The sequence below is a fragment of the Fistularia commersonii genome, chromosome 10, assembly GCF_037954325.1.
Source record: "Fistularia commersonii isolate RoL2024-O1a breed Wild chromosome 10, RoL_Fcom_v1.0, whole genome shotgun sequence".
Classification (NCBI taxonomy): domain Eukaryota; kingdom Metazoa; phylum Chordata; class Actinopteri; order Syngnathiformes; family Fistulariidae; genus Fistularia; species Fistularia commersonii.
Genome location: NC_141293.1, coordinates 15,782,268 through 15,806,304, shown reverse-complemented (window position 1 = coordinate 15,806,304; position 24,037 = coordinate 15,782,268). Strand labels below are relative to the sequence as shown.

At 45.5% G+C, this 24,037-nt stretch overlaps 1 protein-coding gene across 3 annotated transcripts in view; it reads left to right on the top strand.

The window, feature by feature from the left end:
• The first annotated feature begins 1,073 nt into the window (after nt 1-1,073).
• cadm4 (cell adhesion molecule 4) overlaps nt 1,074-24,037 on the top strand; it is a 170,061-nt gene continuing 147,097 nt past the window's right edge. For all 3 annotated transcript variants that reach the window (XM_086154034.1, XM_086154037.1, XM_086154031.1), the window contains exon 1: nt 1,074-1,508. In XM_086154034.1, coding sequence (XP_086010160.1) covers nt 1,436-1,508 — 73 coding nt within the window. In that variant the 5' untranslated portion in view covers nt 1,074-1,435. The remainder of the gene's footprint in view (nt 1,509-24,037) is intronic.

Below are 24,037 nucleotides of genomic sequence, written 5' to 3'. Positions count from 1 at the left end.
AGATCTACATCATGGAGGTCAAACCCCAGATGAGAGTTCAATCAGGAAGAGGAATCAAGGCTAAATAGGGATATTAATGCAAATGTCCTGCTTTGATGCTTTACTGGCTCCTCGACAACCATGGGAGCAAAGTGTGTGAAGGAGCCAAAAACACCCTTCAAGACTTTAGACACCCCTGACTTGCAGTTTCTCGTTTCGCCTGAGGGGGGCGCCAAAGATACAGTTTGGAAAGGACGCCTGGGTGCGTAGGGAGTCGCACGGATCAGGAGTTTAAAAAAAAAAAGGTATGGAAACAGAAACAATTTTCATAATGGCCCCGCACTCTGTGCCTGGGAAACACAATTATGGGCAAACTGTGGTCACAGCGTGAGAGGTTGACGTTAAAGGGGTCCCTTCGGCGGGGCCTAATTGGCCCTGACTGAATGAGCAGGAACACACACACACACACACACACACACCGGCGCAACTTTTCGTCCCGGCCCATTACGTCACTGTCATTGACAACGGTGATTAGAACAGTACCGATCGACCCCCTCCCCCCGATTGATCCAAACCCCAATAAAAAAAAAACAAGAAAATCTGCTGCAAGCGTAAGGAAGGCGTTGATTTTAATCGCTGTAATGCGAGGAAAGATTGCAAATCTTACGAAGCATCTGCGCATGCGCCATGCGAGCACCGATTATTGTTTAGTCTCTGACTCAAACTAACTTCAGTGCGAAACATAAAAAAATTGACCATATCCACGATCATAGTATTGTTTCTTCATTTTGGCGGGATTTGAAATGAATCTGTTTTTTTTTTTTTTTTTTTCAAGTTGGGGTTATCAATCACATTTTGCGCGAATTGATTTTAAAAATCGAAATGGAAAATGCACCATTCCTCCTCTTTCTCTTCTTCCGCTGTCCTCTTTTGAAAAGATAAATAAAAATAAATAAAGCCCGTCCCCCTCTTCACACCCACTCCCGTGCACCTGCCCACGGCTGCCTGCCATTGGCCACGCAGGCGCAAAGTCCCGCCCACTCACCAGTTTTTTTTTTTTAAATATATATTTACAATGTAAAGTAACCGAGAGCGTCCTATCCAGGCGCCGTGCGTGATGTGCGCGGGAGAGACGGCGGTGTAATGGGAAGAGCTGCAGCTTTGTGCTGAAGGTGCGGAGGAGGAGGAGGAGGAGTGTGTGTGTGCGTGTGTATGTGTTTCTGTGTAACTCTCACGCACGTACGTGCGCGGACTTAAACGGACACACGCACGTACCCGGACTACCCGGAAGGCGCAGTCGGAGAGTGAACCCCGCGGGTTCCTGTCACTCTGGTTTCCGCGGAAGGCGCAGGAATACCGGAGGAGGAGATCCGAAGGGGGGAGTGAGGAAGAAGGGAGGGGGGGGTCGGTGGTGGTCGTGGCGGCGGCGGGATACCGGATACCGGCGGCGACAACGATGGCTCCAGCGCCCGTGTGGAAGTACTGCGTCCCGCTCATCGCCGTGACCGTCGCCTGCCTGGCGCACACAGGTAAGGCTCGAAGCGTGTGAATGTGATTTGAAACGCCTTTTCTTTCTTCTTTTTTATTTATTTATTTATTTATTTTTTATATATTTCCAAGTTTGCCACAAGTAAAAAAAAACAACAAAAAACAAAAAAAAAAAAACACACAACTAAAGAAAAAAAAAAAAAAAGAAATGTACGGATTCTGGGATGGAGTTATTCCAGATTATAATCTGGATTATTGTCCGGATGCATCCCGGGACCATTTATTTTGTGTTTTGTGGCCAGGCTGGGGGCTGCTGGAGGGGAAAACAAAAGTGAAATTGTTTGAATGCTCTTATGACCCCGTGTGTCGCTAACGCACTACTATCACCCCCCCCCCCCCCCCCCACACACACACACACACCCACACCCACCACCATCACTCCCACACACACCTCTCTCCTGTGTGTACGATAGGTTTTAGAAAAGGTAGTTTTGTGGTTGTGTTGGGGGGCTGTTGTGTGCCGAGAGCCCGCGGTGAACAGCAGCAAACTCCATTCATAATAGTGTGTTAGAGCCTTTGCTTTATCAGTATAGTCCTAAAATAATCTTCTTACAGATGGTTTTACAAAAAAAAAGGTTTCTCCTTTATTGCCTTGCTTTCCTTACATCCAGATGCAAGCACTTTGCTCATAATTAGATTGAAGATCAGTGTGTGTATGTGTGTGATTGGTGGGGGTGGAGGTGTGCGACTCAAGTGGAATGATAATAAAGAAGTGGTGTGGACTCCGCTCACTTGTGAAACCCCTCCCCGACACACACACACACACACACACATGGTTCTCCAGCCCGCTCTGATAGGGTTTTGTTCCCCTTGACCTGCAGCGGTGGAAGGGTTAACCGCCCAGTCGGGTTCTGCCACCCCGGGCCCGGCGCTGTGCCGCTCCGACGGGCATCTCTCTCATCGAGAGGCGCTACATTTGCTTCGCAGTCACTCTCCTGCTGACACCAACCTCCCCATGGCTTGTACATCGATCCCCGCCCCCTTGTGTGGGTGTGTGTCTGTGCATGTGTGCTTGTAGGACTCTAGGCTGGATTTATGTGTAGGAGGTGTGTGTGTGTAAGTGGTATAAGACGCTTCTGTGTGCGCATGTGTGTGTGTGTTGCCCTCCTGTTTATGAAAACCCTTGTGCGCTGCATGTAAATGTGCTTGTATGCCTGTATGTGTGTGTCTGAGTGCATGCGTGTGTGTGCGTTTCTATGCTGCTTACAGTGTCTGGTTTTGCCCGAGCTGCAGGCAGCCACTGCTGGGGGCTGCTCTCTGATCACTGTCATTAATCTAGCTGGTGACAGGGGCCGGCAGAGGGGGGTGTGGGGGGGTTGGAGAGGTGTTTGGAGGGGGGGGGGGAAGGGGCTAAAGATTAAAGATGGTCTGTGTCTGAACAGCCTGCATGCATCCATACATATCGTGCATGGAGCAAGAAACTGCGTTTTCCAATAACGATCCCTCGCAAAAGCAATCTTGTGGGAAGGAGAAGGAGCAGGCTGGAAAGGGGGGGGGGGGGGCGGATGGTATTTGTTATGGCAGGATAGAGATGGACAGATTGATTGGTCCGATAAGACGGACGTATAGAGCGGGTGGATGGCGGCGACGCGGCCCTGCGCTTTGCTTCGCGGGCTGACGAAAGATGGAGAGAGAGAGGGAGGGAGACGGAGGCAGGGTGAGAGGAGGAGTGGAAGAAGAAAAGGCGGAGAGAGACTTCATAGTGTGTCTGACGGGCAGGCCAGGAGGGACTCTGGCCTGCAAAAAAAAAAAAAAAAAGATCGCACAAAAGCTCCATTGGGGCGTTTGATCCCGATCAGCTGTGGGCCAAACCTGCATGCACCGGAACAAATATCCCACCCCCCCACTGCAACCGAGAGATACAGCACATCCCTCCATCACAACTCTTTCCTCCTCCGCACCCGCTTTCTCTCCACGGTTGCCTCCATTACCACCTGGCTTATCACCGAGCGCATTAAGTCACCTCCATTTGTTTATTCGAATGTGTGCAACGAGAGCCATCCGTTTTTTTAGCTTGTTCCCCATCACAGTGCTTGGACCTTGGCTCGGAGCTCTGCCGGGTGAAAAATGACTGCAGTTGGACGTACGTTTTCGGGGAAGGGATTTGAATACCAATTATAGCCCGCGCACGCAGACACATGCCCAAGCCATGCATATCAATGTTGCCCTGGATCAGAGACCCGGAGGCCCGGCATTGGACACAGCTATTACTGCGTCGGTGCAATGTGCGTCTTGAGTTTTTGCCTAAACGTTCGCAAGTCTTGCGGTTTCCACGTCGCTTCGCGAGGTGCGAGTCGTGTCCCTTCATGAAGATTGCCGCTGTGCTCGTCTAGCCGTCTCAGCATCTTTGTTTTGTTCGCCAACGCGCTGAAAAAGTCACCGCAGTAAGTCAAGGTTGATCCTTTGATCCAAACCTTGGGAAGGATAATTTACTCGCGAATAAACTTGTCAACAATTTAATTACAGAGAGTGAGGCCTCACTCAACCCCCCCCCCCGCCTCCTCCACCCGCGCTCTCTGCCCCGCCATCTGCTGGTTTTCGCCGGGATCCGCAATCGCATTTCCCCGCCGCCGGTTGAAGGAGACGAGACGGGCCCGGTTTTTCCACGCGCTGTTTGATCACCCCGGCGCCGTCCTAAGAGGTCCTGACAGCGTGGCCCCCTATCTCGGCCGAGCAACTGTCTCGGCGTAAAGAACCGTAAACAAATCGAACCTTCCTCCCGTCTGGAGGCGAGTCGCGACTGGCACGGCCACAGAGCTTAGCATGGGGATGGTTTTTATTCTCCCTCGGGGCTTTTTATGGCTCCATTACTCCGAGGCGGAAATCCCTCGGCTCACCGTTTAGAGCAGGTGATGAATTTTACTGTAATTATCTCCCAATCTGCTCCTCTGTTGCGACCCGCAACTCTCCGTTTTGAGCGATGCTGTTGTCTCGCATCCGTTGCATCAATCGCATCCCGGCTCTCGTACGAAAGCGTAAACGAAAGAGAGCGAAGTCCCTCTTCCCCCCTTTTTCTCATCCCCCGGTTAACGTCGAGTTCCCCGACTCGTCCCGCTCGGAGAGCCCGGCGATTGAAGAGGGCGCACGAAGGCACCCATTTGTAAATTTGAAGGCTTATATCTCATTTGACCATTTGTTTAATTGTCCATTAGCGGAACTTCCTGTCAATCTAATCGGGCAAGCCTTAATGTAGAACGACTCTTTATGGCCGCCACCTCATCTCCTCGCCATTACTATTCCCCAGACAAAGCCTGCTTGTGATTATCATAATGGTGATCTATGTCGTCCTTACGTGTCGCTCTCCGAGCACAAATGGCTTTTCCCCTAACTTTCAGCGGAAGTTTTTCGTTTTGGGTTTTTCCCGGATGCCAAGGACGTCTTCTACGTTTGCCGACGTCGGAGGAAAAGCCCGCCAATCGATTGGGCGCTCTGAAGTCCATCCGATCGGATCGGCCGACGTATAAGCTGAGCGTCAACCCGCCCCCCCCCGGACGCGTCTCTCCGTACGGTGACCCGATTTTCCCCTGAGCAAGCAGGTTTTTCTCGCCCCCCTACCGCATATTTGTCTTTGCTGTGAGAGTGTGAGATCAGTAAACAGCGATTCCCGCCGCGCCGCTTCTTGGCAATACTTCACACAGGCAGCTGCTGCCGCTGCTCTCTTTATTTGAGGGTACAAGGTGAACTTCTGTTAAAAACCAGTCAAAGTTAAATTGAAGGGGGGGAGAAAGGGGAGAGTTACTGCCAGAAACAATGGATCCCCCCCTGTAAAACATTAAAATACTGGAGCCACAGGGAGTGTACATTCTTCGCTATTAGTGACACAGTTTCCATGACTAAGAGTAAATGTTTATACCACCCGCTTTGCCCGCGGCTTGTTTAACACCCACCCTCGCCGCCTGTGACACCTGTCTCGGCGGCTCCCGCGGGGTTGCAGCGCTAACAGGGCCAGACAGCAGCCCCCGCCGGTAACGCCGGTAACCCGGGCGATTATCCCGGCTCAGGCGCCACCGCAAAAAGACCCCACTAGCCGTGAACGGACAAGAGAGACTGATTAAGCCGAAAAAGAAAAAAAAAAAAAAAAAGGGCCGGTTCCTTGGTCAAATAGGAGAGGCGGTGAGGGAGATGGGGGGGGGGCGGCCAGTAATGAGGTGCTCATCCAGGGGTGAGGGGACTCAGAAATGACTTACGTCCGGGTGAAACGGTCAAGGCAGGGCACGGAGGGTTGCCAACAAGACCTCATTTCCCCTAAACCGGTGGGGAGGTCTGCGTGTCCGGCGGGAGGCGGCTGATGAAGAGTGACCAGGCGTAGCTGCGGCACAGAGGGACTGATGGGGTCAGCGGGGATGGGGGGGGGGAGCGGGGTGTGTATGAAAGAACCCAGAGCGAGCGTTACGGATCAGCGAAGCGGCGAGGAGCAGAGCGAAAAAAAGTGAAAGTCGGGCCGGGTCCGACAAACGAGTGAATGATTGCGGGATTTCGTCTGTAAAAAGGAAAAAAAAAAAAAAAAGGAACGGTGGCGTCGAGGGGGAGGGGTTCCCGCTGCGCCGAATGACAGGTTGGACAAAAAAATAAAAAAGAAGAAAATCACAAACTAAGGAAAGAGAGATCAGTAGAAGAAAGATGCCTGTGTTTCAACTGGATAAGGTGGAGGAGGAGGGGAAAAACAGCGAGATGGATGGAGATACCGCGAGATAAAGATGGAGAAAGGGTAAGAACTGTGTAGGTGACCGAAGGCGGCGTGATAGATGAGGTTACTGTGCACGCGCGCGACCCACGTGCGCCCACTCGCGCTGTCAGGCGAACAAACCCCTGAAAACACCAGCCCTCCCACTTCCAGGCGACACGCTGCTTCAGCCTTGGGAATTTAACGCCCACGCGTGGATCTTCACCCGCCCGCCGCTCGGGGAAAAAACAAAAACGTCCATATCATCGGCGCTAATAGGTTCACTTTGATGAAATTGGTCGGACGCTGAAAATTGCCAGTCAAAGCAGTACGCTATCTACTGGGAAATCAGGTTTAGGACTTTCAGACGGCGGACACAACAAAGATGAAGAGGTCTCAGATGATTTTCCTATCTTATAAAACTCTCAAAATGTCTCTCCCACGAGTGGAGAATTCATTTGAGCTATCACCATGTCTGGCATAGATAAAGTGGAGATGTCAGCGGCAGTGGCTTTAACAACCTCAATAATGACTTTTTTTTTTTTTCCTCCCCCTCCAACCGTCTGCTTTTTTTCTTCTTTTCTCGAGAACGATCAGACATTAATCATTTCATCAATGCGCTTTGAGGGATCCCGTTTTAATGGGGGGGAGGGGGAAGAGAGAAATGCCACCGGGTTTCAAAAGAGAGGGGATAAAAAAAAAAAAAAAAAAACAACAAAAAAACAAACAAGATGATGTGATATGTTTGGAAAGGTTTTAGAAAACCTCATATTTTGGCGGTTGCGTATTTGGAAGTGGGGGTGGATGGGGTGGATGGGGGCGGGTGGAGGAGCGGTCGTCGCCGCCGCTGCCAATCGCCGGGTTTTCCAGCTCGGAAAGAAGCCAAGGCGTAGTCGAGGCTGATGTGAAAATGGTCGCGTGTCCTCTACGCGTCAGTGCACTCGATCTGCCCACTGTTGTCTTCACCTCCTCCTCCTCCTCCTCCTCACCAGGACGGGTGAGATTAGCAAACCCCAAACAACTGTTAATTAGAGGCAATTAATTAGCTGCGCATGACAAACAATCCCCGCAAAGTTAGCTGCTCTCAGACCCCATCCCTGCAGAAAGAATCAAGCCAAGACGGAGGTGGAAGCGGTGTAAAGCGTTGGGGGGGGGGGGGGGGTGCCTCTGCCAAATTGGATTGGTGCTGCGATTGTTTCTGCACAGACCGCCGCGGTCGGCCAGGCCACTTAGGAAGTGGCCAAAACACCGGTGACCTTGGGAGAAGTTCCTGCTGTTTGCTGTCCCTGGATTCATTTTCTCCGGAGCGGCCGAAAGGGGCATTTAAGTGCACAGCTGCTGATTCACCTTACAGCAGTGACTAGTAACCCCCCCCCCCCCCACACACACACACACAACACACACATACACAACTCTCCATAAAGTGTTCCGGTGGATTGAAACCGGCGCTTCGACTTGTGTCTGCGGACGTGCAGACCCGACGCTGTGTCCATCTGACGGCGGAATAATGTTATCGCGGGTTGCAGTGGGTCCGCGGGCCCCGTGGCTACGTAAAGGAGCGGAACAGCCTGCCGCATTGAAGGACTTTGACACGGGCCCCCAGCGTCCGGGTGCATTTTCGAGGTGGAACGGACCGGGGACAACTCAGCCCGGGAATTTTGTACATGTGTATGTCGGAGCTCACTGAAGGGGAAGTCGATTTAAAAAAAGAAAAAAAAAAAAAGGGAAGTGAAATGAAGATGAAGACGCAAAGTTCAAAAGTCATTTTGGGCTCATGACTACTGTGAAAAAAAAAAAGCCCGAAAATGAGATAGTCATGATAGAAATAATAATGGTGCATTCCTTTGGTGCCTCGCCATGTCCACAGCTCAGAGTAAAATAATCTAAGCTATTCAGACCCTGCCTGGTGTTTAAAAAAAAAAAAAAATTGCATTGTTAAGTTGAGTAAATAAGAGTCAAATAAATACAAATTAAAACCCCCTATGCACAATTGCAAAAAGGATTGCGCTGATTTATGTTGCTTCACATCCTGATACATCATCGGAATGGTACTTTCGGGCAGGAGTTTGCATACCGAACGCTGGTGCATTCAAATCCGCTCAGTCGCATTTGATCGGAAGGGATACGACGGCAAGTCTCGGGCAGAGGAGAGGAACAACATCCCAGTGCTCCGAGGTGTCGGCACTGACGGTGACGATCAACGGCGGGATTTATGAAAGTGTTGAAAAATGGCCGCCAACGGCTTGATGCCGACCACAGCAAAACTCCACAGGGGAGGTTGTAGTTTCACTTGGGCACGAGCAGTCGATGTTTTTTTTTTTTTCTCCCCCTTTTTAATTTCCCTATTCACTTCCAAAATACATTAAAAGTAGCAGTACAAGATAATGTTGGCATTTCCTGGTTTGAGAAACATTGAGGGAAAAAGACCTGGAGAAAGGAGAGAATCATTCTGCTGTGGATCTGGCCAGCATGTTTAAAAAAAGAAAAAAAAAACAAAACATAGTCATCTGATAATGATAATTTGCATAAAGAATATGATTTTAGGCTGAAAAACATTGCAAACATTGTTTACAAATTATTCACTATTGGCTTGGATATTTATATCTCAACCTGTGATGATGTATATGTTTACTGTCGCCATAAAAAAAAACACTTTTTCAGTGAGAATTAAATAATAGCTAAAAAAAAAAAAAGAATCATTTTAGTTCAATTTAATTACATTTTTAGCCAATTAAGTAAATTATTTTAACCGTTTCAATGAAGTTTTTTGATCCTGTCTCAAAATCATTTCCAGGGTTTTAAAATCATGATGAATCATGATAAAAAGAATAGGAAAGTTTATTTGAAAAAAGCTCTTTAATGCTTTTGTTCAATGTGAGGCTTTTATTTTCCAAATCCAAGCAGGTGTCACAATAAGCACAAGTAATGAAAAGGGGCTTTTAGAATATCATGGAATTTCTTCTCTACGAGCAGCCTTGTTTCTCGACGACTCGAGTTAATGAACACATGCTGACAAATGTGCTTGTTGGATATTATTTGCCAGGCAAATTAGAACACATCTTTATCTGATTAAGAACTTTTTCTAGATAAACAGAGACAACTCCACGGCGTACATTTAATCATCCCATTTAAAAGAAATATATATTTATATTTAAGCAATTCCCAGCTGGGGTTCTCTTCAGAGGGGACGCCGCATTAGAAGTCAAATGTATTTATTTTGTGCTGAAAAACCGCTGGTGTGCACTTCTATCTGACGCTTATTTATTAAGAGGTGAATCCAAGCGTCGTGTTGGGTGTGCATGCACGCATGTACGCGCGCGCGCGTGCGTGTGTGTTTGTAATGGTTAGGGATTTTAAAACAAATCTAAAAGCACAGATGATTTAAAAAAAAAGGCCAAATTAAGACAAGATTATAAATGGACGGCTGAGTCGCTCAAGGTGCACACATGCACGGATTTAAGCTGACAGACCTGCAGTTTTTTCTCTAAAATGTCACGTCAAAGGGTGTGTGTGTGTGTGTGTGTGTGTGTTGGGGGGGTTGTAAGTTGTATCCCTGCCTTGATCACTCAAAACCCTTTCATCGTGCACTCCAGTTCCCTACGTTTAATCCGACGAGGCACATGACAGCGCGTGGCCTCTGCTCACACCCGGCCCTCGGCGCCGATTGTTCGCGGGACTTTGCGATCGAGGAGGAGGAGGAGGAGGAGGGGGGGGGGGTCGTTGTTTGATGGATGGAGAAGCAGAAGGCGGGGGCGCGTTTTGATTGCTCACTGATGGATCGGTCGGCTAACGGCCTCTCGTGCTTCCCCGCTGCCCCTCACGCCTCCCTCTTCCATCTACTTCTGCTGCTACCGAGCTGCGGGCCAGGTGTGCAGAAACTAGACGGCGAAGGGGGATTTGGGGTGGGGGAAGCAGGTGGCTGCATAAACATTTGCGCATTTCCTTTCTCATTTGCATCGACAAAGCGTTTTAACCCCCCCCTCCCAGCTCTCTTTTCCATTTTCTCCCTCCACGTCCATTCATTTCCAATATTGTTTTCTTCTTTTTTTTTTTTTTTTTGCTTTATATTTCCTCCCGCTGCGATTCCCTGTTTCGCCGAATAGGTTACACTTCCACTCCTTTCCTTTCAACTCGCCGTTTTCACATTCAATTTCCTTTTTTTTTCTTTTTCTTTTTTTTTTTTTTTTTTTTTTGCCACACACACCACATCTAGCGTCTCTCCACATCTCTCTTGCTCCGGGCTTGCTGAACTTAGCATTTTACTTATATGCTACACTGCAATATTCCAGGGGAGGAGGCTTATTTTCACCATATGCGCACTTCGGAGACCTTACAGGCTCCCGACCACCTCCCAGTCTCTCCTCTCTCTCGCTCCCATGACTGTTTTTAAACCGAGCCGCATCTCTTGTTTCTTTGTCCTCTATCAACCCTCCACCCCGACGCCACTTTCGGCCCCTTTATTCCAGTGCACATCTTTTACTTCCCGTTATTTGTAGTAAAGCAGCTCATTTATAGCCCCGTTTAATTCCCTCACATATATCCTACAATGGATTTTGATCTCGCACATGCCTGAGCACTCTTTATCACACTTCCTATTTCCATCCCTCTTTCCTGATGACTCTTTTTGTCATATATCACAATTCACAGTTTTTATCCTTCGCCCCCCTCCCGGCAGCTCGGGGCGAACGCTTTTTTTTTACCGTGATGTCGTTTCGGCAAGGTTTCCTCGAAATGAAATAAAGAAGTAAATAATCGCCAATCCTCGTGCGCGCTCACATTAATGCACTGAGATGCATCAAAAAGACGGATGCGTGTTTTAACGCGATTGGATGGTTTCTGTATGTAGTTAAGAATGCTAAATAGGTGCGTCTTGAATGTTATTCACCATTTCTCGTATTTTCTGGGAGTTAACACACGTGACACCGTCCTTCATGCTACAGTCACACACTAAATGCGCATAATCAAGGAGAAGGTCACGAAAACGTCTTTCGCACTCCTTTTAAAAAAAGTAAAATATGCAGAAAAAATTCCTTTTTCTAGATATGCAGGGATTCCATTTGTAAAAATTGTGCAGCGTTAAAAGAACCTGCACATCTTACTTACTGGATCAGCGGCAGGCAGACGGCGGTTTGTACACCGTAAAAAAAAAAAAAAAAAAAACTCAAACAAAGAGAAACAGCCAGGTTCCCCCTCAGGAGTTGCCGAATTGAGTTATGTAGCCTGTCAGTCAAGTCCCAGCTCCTACATGTGACAGATCCCGCCTGGGTGCTTTTATACACACATACACACACACACACACACACACAAATCCAAAGGTGCATATTTCGTATGGGGAAGGGACTCAATTATGGTGAAGGTGAAAGTAGCAATAAACGCAGATACGGCGGGGGCCTCGTTCGGCGGCGCTGCAGTCCATCACCGAGGCCAGGTAGGTAGACGCTTTGCTCACCCGCTTGTGAAGCTCCTCAGAATGGCTGAGGCGGGTGGGATGTGGGTGTGGGTGTTGGTGTGGGTGTGGGTGTGGGTGTGGGTGTGGGTGTGGGTGTGGGTGTGGGTGTGGGTGTGGGTGTGGGGTGGGGAGGGGTTGGTAGGAGGCATCCAACCCTCTGGTTTAAATGCTTGGGTTGGGGTTTTTTTTTTTTTTTGATGTGCATTGTTCTGGTGCTGAGGATGGAGGGATTGTAGTTACACACACACACACACACACACACACACACACACACGCACACACGCACACACACACACACACAGATAGCTCATGGAGGTGAGCCTTTCCTTTTATATGTCAGGTTAGTCTTTCTTTCAATTTGTTGCTGTGAAAATTAGATGAGCTGGTGATACGAGGCACGGGGGACTATTTGCGCGTCCGCGCACACACACACACACACACACGCACACACGCACACACACGCACCTTCTGCAACGATCATGTCAATAATGTTCAATCTGGGCTCACTTTAACCTTCCATTCCATTTTCTTTCTTTGGCTTTTATTTGGTTAAATGTAGAGGACATCAAGTACTGTGTAGACTTTTTCTTTATTTTTTATCAGGTTCCAGGACAGAGAATAAATAATACCCACCATTTTCTCAGTAGAGAAAACAAAAAAAATTAGATTTTAAAGGCTGGCAGCGAGACAAGCGGCTGGCAGATGAATCGTGACCGTAAAGTGTTTGATTTGTGGAAGAATGAAAAAAAAAAAAGCAAAACATAAATGAGCCGAAGGTGGATGATCGCGTGCTTTCGAGTGAAATAGAGTGAAAGGACGAAGAGGATAAAGAGCCGAGCAACTGAATCAATCCCAGAATTCACTGTGATCGTCCCTCAACCCTCCTCACGTCCTCTTTTGGGAGGGAATCGAGGAATTCAGCCGGGAAATTATTGTAATAGCTTTTGTTTTGCTTTGTTTTATCATACAAACAGCGTTTATAGGTGGTAGCTTAGCATCCCTCCATGACGGTATAACCAGTGAACACGTGTATTTCTGAAAAGTCTCGGACACTTCAGATGTTCTTACAACTTTAAGAGGAAAATCCCGATGTATGGGATTTTTTTGAGCTGGCTCTGCAGGGTGAACTATCCAAAAGCGTTTTAATGCTGTAATGGCGGACGAGCGTTGCCCCTTTTTGGATTTTTCCCGTGGGTTTTTCTGGCTCCTTCCATGCTACAGAGGCGGGCGTGAAAATTATTTAGCTACACATCTACGGCACAATCTGAAAAAACTTCACGGCTTTCTCAAGATGTATTGTTACAGTACACCTGTGTGTGTGTGTGTATGTGTGTGTGTGTGTGTGTCTGGCAGGGTTTTCTATGTTAGTTCGACCGAAACTGTCTATTTGAATGTGTTAAATAGAACCAGCCCCCTGCTGCATGAAGCAAACTGTGGTTTGGAAAGAGGAAAGTGGACCTGTTCTCCGGCTTCTCCAGCTCACTTCTGTTTTTCTCCACCAAAAGGAACTCCTTTAGTTTCGCTTTCTTTTTTGCATCTGAAAAAAACTATTTTTTTCGTGGGTTCTTCCTGAAATGGCATCACCCAAAGTCATTCTTCTCTTTCTTTTTCTGGAGTTTCTGGAGCCGCCGACCCCCCTCGACGGCACATACAACAAACATACATTTGTTTATAATCACCCTGGACAGTCGATTCTAGGGGCGCACTTAGAAACCAACACGTTGCGTCAGATACGATGCATTAGGTGCCTTTTTCTCATCATATTTCAATAAACCCAGATGCGTCTTTCTTTGCCGCAACTGGAGAAGAGGTTTTCTTGGTGCGGCATCAGTGAAGGAACTCAATTTCTCATTTACAACAGAAAGGAGCGAAAAATACAAACTCTGCTTTTATTTAGGTGAGGTTTAGATATAGATACAGATGTTGATGTAGAGGTGACGCTGCGGGTTTGCCAAAAAATGTCGAAAAAGTGGTGTCTGATATGTTGGTATGTGACGCTAAGGCAACCTTCCCCATTTATTAGGCTGTTGGCGCCTTGGGAGTGAGAGCGTTTTCATAAAACGGGCAAACTTTTCAGCACCTGCTGCTCCCGAGGTTGGAAGAAGGGCATTGGGAGTGAAAATAGGTTGTTAGAAACATACAACCATTCACTCCCTCATTCACACATGTGGGCAAGTTAGCGTCTTCAATGAACTTTGGGCGTGTTTTTGGATTGAACCCATGCAAAAACGTGGAGAACGTGGAGACACGGCTCAGAAAGGCCAGAATCAAACCAGGGACCTTTTAGCTGCAGGGCGGGTGAACTAACCGCTGCTCCGCTGTGCCGACAAACAGCTCAGTGATATTCCTGCTCTTTACATGCAAAGCACACGCATGCATGTAGATGAATGGGCACTTCCCATCGCCAGTGCACGTTCGCACACTCCAACACAAGCACACATCCCGCTGCGACTGTTTAGCAGTTAACAGCGTCGCAACAAGCCGGACTTTTGAACTTGTGGCGGGAGCGAGCGCTCGCCTACTGAGAATCTAATAGCTCCGGCGGCTCCCTCGCTCACCTCTTCTACCTTAAGATCTTATCTGTCTCTTTCCATTTTTTTTTCATTTCTTTTCCCCTCATGTTCCCCTATGAATTTACCACCGGCGCTCGCCTCTTAGCGGCTCCCCTTCAATCTCCCTCTGCGTTGCTTTCCTCTTGTCACTCGCTGTCTTTTAGCTCAGCCTCAGTGATTCCCTTTCTCACTTCCTCACTTACTCTCTCTTGTTCTTGGTTCGTACTTACTCAGGAGGAACAAACCGGAAGAAGAAGGAGAAAAAAGTGCACGGGGCCAGTCGCACGATCAGAGAGTGACTTCAAATTCTGTCTGATTTAATTTATTTGGCCAAATCACAACAGTCGTCTGATGACGCTTCGCATGTAGAGCAGCTCTACAACAGCGATTGACAGCAGCCCCATATTGAGCAAGCAAAACCGCCTTTTACCGCGTCCAAGAAGCCTTCTGTCTCGAATGATTGGGAAAGCAAGAGCGTGATCGAGACGTAACATGAATCCTGTGATGGAAGGCGCAAGCGATCATCCTAATAACATTAGCGACGCTAACAGCTACACGGTTCTGGTGACATCGTATGATAATAGCTTTAAAATATTCATACGAGCAACGCCTCTTGCAAACATGGGAAACGAGAGATCCCGGGGTCTCGGGAGTAGGTAGAGGTTGATGGAAGGTTGCGAGTGCAGATGGGTTAAGAAGAGTGGTGCAACATGAGATATCAGCAGCCGAACTGTTAGCCCAGTGCTAACTCTAAACCAGGGGTCGGCAAGCTGCGGCTATTGAGCGCACGTCAATATAAGCCGCACCGATCGCTAGCCGATCGCTGTCTTGGGCTTCCTCCTGCACACTAAAACCATCAAAGTTGTCTTTTTCCGTGTTGGAGTTGGACGGACTCAGAATTTCACGGTCATTTCATCGGTCTGAGTTGACGAGAATAAATGTTTTAGCAGCGTGAAGGTCGTTAGCACCCCTCCCCCCCAAAAAAATCCATATATATTAGCTACATGATTTAAATGTAAAAAGTCGTGGCTTATCGTCTGGAAATTACTTTAATTGAAGTGTATTTTATTTTTGTTAGTTCCTTTTTTTAATTTCAGTTCTAAATTTGTCTGTTATTGTGATCTTGAAATATTCAAATAAAATTATATTTATTATTTTTCAACACTCAAAATGAAGGTCACACTCGCGTAATACCCGCCAAAACACTGTCAATTCATCGCGACTTTCAACCCCAGGCAGGCAAAATGTAGTTGTTTATACAAAGTGTAAAGATAAGAAAAAGCAATATGCTACCTTTATTTTAGATGTCAGAAAGTAATTGCAGCTCCCGGTGTTTCCGTTTCCGTGGAAACCGGGTCCACATGGCTCTTTGGGTGTTAAAGGTTGCCGACTTCTGCTTTAAACGCTTTTAAAAAGCCTTGAAAAAAGGAAGTCGCGAATGCGAACGTTGGACCTCGGAAACTACAAATATGGAGTCAGTCCAAAACGTCCCCCTTTGTAGACTTGAGCGTTCTGTGACGCCTTAAGCCGAGTTAATTCTTGCTCCACGGGCCAATGACACAGCTGACCAATCCTGGAATTTTAAGCCGTTATTTGCACCGCGTGACACCGAGCGGTTTCTCGGGGAAATTAATTGAAACCCCGCCCCGACGTCGCATCGCACATGGGCGAGGGGGGAGAGCCGAAACGGTATAGATCATTGCGGGCACACGCCGGACAGATTTAGATTAATGTCTGGGTGTGACACACTGGTTATGGCTTTGTGTTATTATTTCGACTCTTAGAATGGAAGGGGTTGGAATCAATAAATGCTCTCAGTGGGAGATTATGCAAGAGGAGAGGGAGACAAGCGACAAGCTAGACGAAGCTCGAGTCATTCTTATTAGCCGCTTTGTGCCGTCGATGAGTTATTTGATAGCGAGACAGCCAATAGTGGGGTATAAAACAGAAAAAGTTCAAGGTAAAAGCCCTCTCATTTTTTTTCTGATACTAAACTGCAAACAATAGAAGTGAAATATGAAGCACCTGAAATAAAATGGGAGAAATTGGTATTACCTTGGCTGAACCTTACACCAAACAAAGATTTGTTACTTCTTTGAGGACTGTATTTCTAATTCTTTCTTCAATGCCTCCTTGCTGTGCATCAGTCAGTGACACCAGTTCCAGTTGCCTCCAGTAATAACATGTAATAAACATGTAATAAGCTTGCCTAGCAGTCATATTTTACGTTTTTCTTTTCTTTCTTCTTTTTTTACATTTTTTTTATTTACCCAGTCCTGCAGAATGCAGCTTGAAAAAAAAAAAAAACGGATTAAAGGACATAGCTCATTATATTCTTTATTGCAGGACACGTCACAAAGCAGAATACAGCATGAGAGGTTTGACCTCCACAGCTAGAACATGGGGAAATAGCTGATGAATTAATTAAACCTTGCAACTCTTAGGAGCTTTAAAATTGTTAGAAGGCCAAATTAATCTAATCAAATATTATAACTTCATTGAAAGTCTACTCTAAGTCTACTCATTGAAAGGCTTTTTTTCTTTTTTGCCTTCAAAAATAGGTTGATTAAAAGACAATGAAAGTCTATGAAAATTAGACTTATGGCTTATTCAATGCAGGTTTCTTCAGTCCTCCAGAGTTTCAATTTGCATGATGGGAGATCCACTACATCGAAGGGAATTAAAAGTCCTGAATGCAACACGAAGCCTGTCTCTTTGAAAACTGATTTAAAAATAGACAGTAAGCCGTCGTGGCATCTTTCGCTAACGTGCTGATGTCTTTCCACACGAAGTGCTTGAGCTTCGCAACCAGCCACCCTCCAGCGGAGATATGTATTGCTATTCATAGACCGCGGTGACTGTGACATCGTTTTTCGGAGCCACTTTTGCGATACAATATTTACATTTAACAATTGTCTGGATCCAAGTGTGACGCTTGTTCAATTATGTGATCCGTCTCCCCTGTGTAAACACGCCGCCGCCACGTAATGTAAGTTACCCTAATAAAGACGTCCCAAGGGTGCCTGGAAGAAATGAATCAGGCGAAGCCGTGGAATAGCCTCATCTTTATCTTGGTTCAGTCCGGATTTGGGCTCTCTGCATAATGGTTTAATCCAATTCACGTCTGTGGATTTCTTCGCCTCACGTCAGCCGATGTGAGAAATCATGACCCGTGCGGATTTGATAGCTATTCATCGATGTTTGATTTCAGCTCGGCCGACGCTATTGGAAAATCAATTTGAATGCACAACATACGATTATGTTACCGTTCATTCATTCATTCGTTATCTTTCCCGCTTAGCCCGCACTCGCTGTCGTCGATCTGGTTTTTCTCATCCATTTACATTTGTCATAAAGCAGGGGAGCTCAAACTTTTTCAGCATGCGAGCTACTTATAAAATGACCAAGTCAACAAAAATGCAAAACATTCTTTATACGTACAATGTATGTTGTTGTACCTTGCATAACCGCATGAGTCAATATTGCACAACACAAAATAAATATTTACATTTTTTGCCATTACCCACGTTCACTCTGATGACTTGCGCTGAATTGAATCATTGTTTGGACAGTAGCTGCTGAGGGCCGACCTTAATAACGATAATGTGACTCTCGGAATGAGGCTTCAGTCACGACTTACGCTTTTGGAGTTTGTTGTGACAAAAATGACTGCTGTCCGGGCAACCGGGATTTTATTTCCTTCACCTTCACCGTCGCTTTTTCCACGAACGGTCCGAAAATGCTGCTCCGCATCACCCTTCTTTGGTATTGCGATGTTGGACCGACAGACGAGGCAACGCACTTCGAAAATGTCATGGTGATAAAAAAGTCCTCCTTCCATTCCTGATGAAAGTGATAGGTTTTTCGGTTTTGTCTTCTTACTTGGTCCAGCTCCCCCACTTATTTTTTACTCTTTCTGAAGTTCAAGAAAAAAAAAAAAAACAAGGGCTAAAAATTGGAGGTAACTTTTTGCTGCACTTTGCGCTGTTCTTTGTGCCTCAGTGTCAAAAAAAATCAGATGTCATCTGACCGGCTAACCTATATATCAATCGAGTGACGGGATTGACAATAGGCTGACATATATATTTTTTTTATGTCATTTGATCTACCGGTACCGGTCTACTTGTTTACTAAGACACTTTATAGTTTCACTGAGACACTTTATAGTTTATAGTTTATTTTATTTCTAATTCTGCCTTTTCTTTTTAATATTTATTACTGTTATATTTTCTGTAACTCTGGCACAACAATTTCCTTCGGGATTAATAAAGTTGTTCTTATCTTATCTTATCTTATCTTATTACCCTTGCGATTTTGGTAGATCGCGATCGACGTATTGAGCTCCCCTGTCATAAAGACACGCAGCTACTCACTCCCTTGTTTCTAGACATGCAACCATTCACTCTCTCATTCAGGATTTAGGATTTAGTCTATTTCAGTGGACTGTGAGGGGGAAACACATAAGGGGGAAGAACAGATGTGGGCATTTTACATCCCGTGGGCCGCATCCGGCCCATTTTGCTTTTTTATCCGGCCCGCCAAACTATTTCCTTTGACTATTTTCAATCAATATTTAATGTAGAAATTCCTTTTTTTTTCTTTTTGTTTAGTTTTGTTTGGATGATTACATACAACATAACGTTGGTACCTTTATATGATCATTAATGATTTTCAAGTTGGAATAAAATACCAAAAATTTCAATATTTAAATTGCAATTTTCATTTTGTTCAATTTAGATGATACCTTAAAAATTAAATAAGAAATGTGGCCCGCTAGCCAAAATAATTGTCCACCCTAGGGGAAGAATATACAAAACTCCACACAGAGTTGGTTCTTACACACAAAAGTCCTCAAGTGCCATATTATTTAATGTAACAGATACACTCAAGTAATAAATTATCTTTCTTTTGTTCTGACCCTTTGTTGAAGCAGCTGTAGCACAATTGAATCCTCATGAGTGCTTCCGGTTGGCGGGTTAAAATCAGACCAGCGGTCTCTGGACTGCAGGATGCTGACTTACCTCATTCTTCAGTGGTTTTACAAAGTGGATAAAGTCTATTCAATTATCCACTAAACAAAAAAGAAAAAAAAAAAAATCAGAATTCAAGTGGGGAAAAAATGACTTTGAAAAAGAAGTGTCACCCTCCCTCCCACATATAAAAGATGTAGAAAAAAAAAAAGATTGTGTTGGCATCATGACCGACCTCCCGCCGCTGCCATTAATGATTCACAGACGACCATAACCGGCAGACATTTTTATTACATTGCGGCTCAGGGAGAAAGCTCCGCGACATTTGATTTTAAAGCAAACCCGGTGACTGAAAAAAAAAAATCAAGATGTACGCAACCGACAAGAAGAGAGTGCTTGTCTCATATAAACAGCTCAGCGAATCAAAGGGAAATAAATGGACGGAACGGGGGATGGAGGAGCGGAATATTGCCAGCCTCGAGCTTAATACTGCTATTTTTCAAGCCCGCTTGAGAGCAGGTTAGAGTTTAGGTCGCTAAGTGTGTGTCCAGGTTGTGTGTTTACTCAGTGTCTCGTCCAAACAAGGAGCTGTCAGCGCAGCGGGGTGTTTGTTTTCAGGTGCGGACCAGTGTAGACACGGGGGGGGGGTTCAAAATATGTCAACACGATCGGAGCGAGGCCTTTTTTTTTTTTTTTTTTTTTCTTCGAGTCGTCTAATTACCCTTCCGGCGAATGTCAATGAATTCACATTTGACCTTCACATGTGAAACGCAACTTGCTCTTTCCTTAATCTGGTTTTGCTGTCGGTGGTTAGGAGGGGCGAGAAAGTGATGAGATTAAAATAAAAAGTCGCGCCAAAAGCCCAAATTCCCTCACTTTGATGTTATCTGCTGTCGGGATTGCTCGCCTCACAGGCTAAGATATAATAGGTATGTATATATGTGTGTGTGTGTGTGTGTGCGCGGGGGGTGGGGGTATCGAGCACAAAAAAGCTGGAGATGTTCCTGTTAGATAAAGAGGTTATTATCCTGGAATGCCGATGACATCATCGCCCCGGGACCAACCCACTAATCACCCGAACAACAAATAAATAAATTAAATGGAAATATAAAAGTGAGAGTTTCTGTGTGGGTTCGGCACAATACAATATATCAGATGAAAGATAGTTTTGTCTGTATATCTTTACTTTTAGCTCCCCCCTCCCTCCCTCGAGTGTAATGTTTTAAGAGATGTGTGCGCTCGTGTGGGAGTTTTTTTTTTTTTTTTGTCTTCTGTTTGTGTGTGTGTGTGTGTGTGTGTGGGGGGGGTATTATCTCGACACGCAGGTTCAAACTTGCGTTTGTTGCTGTTCCCGTTTTGAAAAAAATTATGCTAAGAGCCCGTGGTGGGAGTCAAGCTCAGCTTGGAGAAATATAGAGCTGAGATGGAGAGATTAACGGTGTGCGCTGTTATAAAGAGTGTTAATTAAAAGCACACTGAGTGGGGTGGGGGCGGTGTGTATGTGTGTGTGTGTGTGTGTGTGTGAGAAAAATCAGGTAGGAGAGATACCGCAGAGTCAAATTGTGTGTGTGTGATGGGGGGGGGGGTATTTACCTGCCCACACACACTCACTCACACACACACACGCAAACGCATGCACGCACACACAAAAGCCATTTTAACCCGAGAAGATAGAGCTCGAAGAATGAAATGAGAAGTTAGTGATGTGGAAAGTGTGCAAGAAAAGAGACTTGTGGAGTAGGAGGCAAAAGGAATAAGGGATTAATTGAATCTGATTTGAAACCCAGTGTTTGGGTCTTTCTGTGATTTTTAAAGGTGTTTTTTATGTGTGTGTTTCCTCATGATGTCTTAAGAATGACAAAAAAAAAAAATGTTGGTTGTTAAAAGTCTGTTGAGGCTAAAATCGCAGCAGGAAAATAAGCGGCACCGCCTCACTTCCTGTGCTCCCATTTCGGACTTGTTTCCGGACCAAAAGATCATAACCCAGTCATTTACAGGAGTGCCGTAGAAAAACAAATACGAAAAAGGAATCAATCGGGCCGGATTTATAATCCCGCGGTGGTGATAGTGGGGTGAATTATTTCAGGTGTGTGTGGCTGTGAGAAGTAACTGTAAACAATTTTAATGACGCCGCTCCTCAGCATTAAGGGGCAGTGGCGAGGCCAAACAAACTGTGTAATTAGAAGAAGGGGAATGGCGGTAAGAGGTGGGCTGATGGTATCCGACCAATAATGGCCCCCAGCTCTTATTATACGGCGCTGTTGACCCTGATAAGTTGGGCCACACGTGCCAAACTCAAGGCCCGCGGGCCAAATATGGCCCGCCACATCATTTTATGTAGCCCGTGAGAAATTTTATACCAGGGGTCTCAGAGTTGCGGCCGATTCCGGCCCTCAGAACAATATTTTGTGGCCCCCTGCCTCAAATCCTTGTGTTAGTGCGCCTCGCGTTATTTTTCTCATATGCATCTGGGCGTTTTATACAGTGGGTTTAAAAAAAAAAACGGGCAAGGAAAAAATTAAAAAGTAACTTTGCTTCAAAATTTTAAAACAAAAGGATTTTCTTTGATGAAAAAACGTCTTGTGACATTGTTACAACGATCTTTTCTTTTCTTATTTCTATAAAAACACAAAACCATAGCGAAAGTAAAAAATGGGCAAAATTAAAAAGATTGAATTAATAACCAGAATAGCCATCATTAGCCTTGTAAACATTATACCTCCTCTTATAATGCAACCAATCAATTTTCTAATAAATTCTAGTGGCAAATTTTCCTTCAGAGACGAGAATTTGTCTTTTAACTCAACAATATTTTTAGGCTGTCATTTCATCAAATCCTTTTTAATATTCATTTTTAATATTAATTTGTCATTTATTTTTTAGAACAGTTCATTACATATAAAGATTTTTATAATAGACCTGTTTACCTCCTTTACACTAAAACAAAGGAAAAATTTGGACGTAGTGTTACTTCTAAGAAATGATTTTACTGGTCCGGCCCCCTTGACCAAAATGAGTTGGACACTCCTGTTTTAAAAGGTATGATTGTCTTAAAAATGAACAAGTCAAACATACACTACATCTCCCGATCATGTTACCTGCGAAGGGATGGCATCCCGCCATCAGATCGCAGTGAATCCACATCAATGCAATTTTCAACAAGTGGAATTGAGAAATACCAATGATCCCTAAATGTCCAGGAAGAGAAAAGTTGATGCGGATGGAAGGCTATTTCAAGAATGCATATGTCACATTTTGTATTTGAATGAGTAATACATTGAGTTATTTAACATGAAGAAGTAGTTATATTTATTTTACATTACATTGTACATTTAGTTACATTTATATTGTTACCGAAACATGTGGTCCTTTGAGGGTAACCATTATGCTGATGTGGGAATTAGGGTTGCTGACAAGGAATGGGATGGAGGTGTCATGGGCGCCCCAAATGGTCACCATACAGCAAATGCCGCATAAAATGTACCTTTTTTCTTGTCTAAATGTTATCGAGAATGTTAAAACAATTCCTCAGAAGGGGGTTCCCTGATCGAAATGTCAAAACCATTCAGAATCAAGAGCCGCAACGCATGTTTTTTTTTTTTTTTTTTAAATACTGCACTTTCTTGGACATTTTTACTTTTATTTGCTCCTTGATTTGTGTCTCTTATTTGTAGGTGGCAGTCGTTGCGGCTGAGCAACAATGCAAAAAAAAAAATTTAAAAAAAATAATTAAAAAAGCGCAGGCAATATAGAATTTCCTCCGGAATCAATAATAATCAATGTGTCTGGGCTACTTTCCCAAGCTTGTAGGCTGGATCCGAGTATTTTATTGTTTTTCTTCTTACAACCAAAACGGGGTAAAGCCTGGTCACTCCTCGGATCGGCACTGACAGGCCGACTTTTGCTCGTGCCGTCCGACCCCTCCTCCCCCCCTGCACGTGCCCTTCATCGCACTTACAACGATACATAATTCATGCGCACGTTAGCGGTTGCTGATACTGAGTTGTTATCTGCTGTACAGGGACGACTGTTTGTTTTGCCAGAGAGCTGCATATAAATGAATGCAGACGGGGAGCGAAAACCCATACCTGCTTATCTGAGGTGCGATGGATGCCGACTCCACTGATGCACAGACATACAATGTGTGTGTGTGTGTTTTCCTGTGCATGTGTGTGTGTGTGTGTGTGGTGGGATCTGTTTATCAGTTTGGATAAAAAGACAAGGGGGCATGCATGTCATGTAAAAAAAGAAAAAAAAAAAAGCAAGCATATGAACGCAAGGGCGGGTGTTTAAAGTTTATGAAATCGCCCATCGACCCTCTGACTGGTCGCAGCTGGCGAGTGTGTGTTTGTGTGTGTGTGGCTGAATTTACTCCTCTAAATCCAGCGGGTAAATCCAGCTCAGGGCCACAGGGCAGGCAGGAGAAACACCTCAGAGAAACCGAATCTCTCTTGCTCCCACTTCTGATCTCTCTTCACTTAAATCCCCCCCCTCATAAATCCTCATCTCCATATTCATAGACAGAGGGGCTCCTTAGGAAGACTGCTATCTCAAATGGGCCTGCAGTGCCTCTTGTTTGAGTCTCTCCAAATAGAGAAAAGCCATTTCCTGTTCCTGTCAAGCATGGAGGTACTGTACGCGAGCGTCGGGCACTCGTGCACGCGCCCGTATATGCCTGTTTGCACGGGTGCACCTGCGTTATATTTTTGATGGAGGTACAGGGTTGGGGTGGGGACTGGCGTTATCAGGCAGTTTCACAGTTCTTGTGCGCTGAGAGCAGGGCTGGCTGCCCAGAGCTAAACCTTGCCACGTATTTCGCAATCACGATTCCTTGGGAAAAAAAAAAAAAAAAAGACCTCAGAAAGAAATGAAAGTG